Source organism: Gavialis gangeticus, unplaced genomic scaffold (genome assembly GCF_001723915.1).
Source record: "Gavialis gangeticus isolate Ggan-Ray unplaced genomic scaffold, GavGan_comp1, whole genome shotgun sequence".
Lineage (NCBI taxonomy): Eukaryota > Metazoa > Chordata > Crocodylia > Gavialidae > Gavialis > Gavialis gangeticus.
In genome coordinates this window covers 1-1,743 of record NW_017728996.1, presented here as the reverse complement: position 1 = coordinate 1,743, position 1,743 = coordinate 1, and the positions used below count along the sequence as shown (strand labels likewise).

The following is a 1,743-nucleotide window of genomic DNA, read 5'->3' as shown; positions in this document are numbered from 1 at the left end:
CATGCTGCTGGGCAGCATTTCTGCGGTGCATGCTGCAGCTGTGCTCATGCACGTGGCATTTACTGGTGACATTATCATCTACACCGGCAAAACAAAGCCGATGACCAATAATGTTAATTTTCCTTTTATTGGTGCCAACCCGATATGGCACCGATATGTTGGTGCGCCTCTAGAAAAAAGCCATCACACAAAATAACTATAAAGCAAAAGGAGAGAAATGAAAATGGGGAAGAGTTAAAAGGTAAGTTGATTTTCAGTGCTTAAATTTAAAGCTTTCTCTGGCTCTCTGCAGGATGTCGTCTCCCACAGCAAGAAGCTTACGAAGAAGAACAAGGAGCAGCTGTCTGACATGATGATGCTGAACAAGCAGAAGGGAGGTCTGAAGGCTCTGAGCAAAGAGAAGAGGGAGAAGCTGGAGGCCTACCAGCACCTGTTCTACCTACTTCAGGTAAGCAGCTCCTCAGGCTTCCCCTGGCCATAGAGACTCCCATGTTCTTACCCAGTCCTCACTTGTGCATTGCACTTCTAGCCCACCACTGTCACAAGTTGTTACGGCCTCTGTAGAAGTGAATGCTTAACGGCTGTTGCTGTTGTTACAGACTAACCCAACCTACCTGGCCAAGCTGATTTTTCAGATGCCTCAGAACAAATCCACCAAATTTATGGATTCTGTGATCTTCACACTGTATAACTATGCATCCAATCAGAGAGAGGAGTACCTGCTGCTGCGGCTTTTCCAGACAGCTCTGAAGGAGGAGATAAAGTATGTATTAGTGCGTTGCTTGGCCTGGCTGTGAGGGTGGATGAGTGTGCCTGTGGTGAAATGATGTTTTTCACACCATGCTAGCCTGCTCTCAATTTTTTTTTAAGTGTTTTTTTTCATATGGCATGTAGGATTAAATGCCTGCAGCAGCACTAGGTCCTTTCCAGGTGGGCGTTGATGAGCTGTGCAAAGGCCCTCGGCTTCAAGTCTCTTTGTGGCACATCAGAGCCATGTGCCAAGAGCTACCTAGTGCAGTCTAGCACTGTATTCATGTTTCAGGACAAAACCACTGGCTGTTTCTTGACAAATAAAACTCTAAACACAGTCTGCTTCTGGAAGCCTGTGCCATGGCGTGTGACACAGTGGACAAAAAAATCCCGTTAGTTGTTTATTCATGTTCATTCTCTTCCAGATCCAAGGTAGATCAGATACATGAGATTGTGACTGGCAATCCCACTGTTATTAAGATGGTGGTAAGTTTCAACCGTGGCGCCCGTGGCCAGAATGCACTGAGGCAGATCCTGGCACCTGTTGTGAAGGAAATCATGGATGATAAATCACTCAATATCAAAACTGATCCTGTGGATATTTACAAATCTTGGGTTAACCAGATGGAGTCGCAGACTGGAGAGGCCAGGTATGGGAGCTCCTGCTGCTTTCCTTTGTATGCTCGGCTGTGTTACGCCATCTGATTTTTGCAACCCTGGTTTCACTGAGTGTCTTGCCCAATTTAGCAAAGTTGGAGTGATACGTAGCTATGATGGTCCACGAATTGTGAGAGGCAAGGATTTTTCTGGCTGACATTTTATTATACTATATATAATCTACCTGCTTCCTGAAAACCCCTTTTTTCACACTACAGGTGATAATGACCCTCTTCCTTTTTGAAAAGGCTTGATCTTCCACTAATCAGTTTATCTTTTCTCTATTCATTGTCTGTCTGCTACCCCTGGGAATGTGTCTTCTTCGATTTCACGGCC

At 45.3% G+C, this 1,743-nt stretch overlaps 1 protein-coding gene across 1 annotated transcript in view; it reads left to right on the top strand.

Moving 5' to 3' along the window:
• The window catches only part of IQGAP1 (IQ motif containing GTPase activating protein 1), a 279,633-nt gene extending 278,163 nt beyond the window's left edge, over positions 1-1,470 (top strand). The window contains exons 26-28 of the mRNA XM_019503860.1: positions 293-448; positions 600-763; positions 1,176-1,470. Of these exons, the coding sequence (XP_019359405.1) occupies positions 293-448; positions 600-763; positions 1,176-1,455 (600 nt within the window). The 3' untranslated portion in view covers positions 1,456-1,470. The remainder of the gene's footprint in view (positions 1-292; positions 449-599; positions 764-1,175) is intronic.
• The last annotated feature ends 273 nt before the right edge of the window (positions 1,471-1,743 follow it).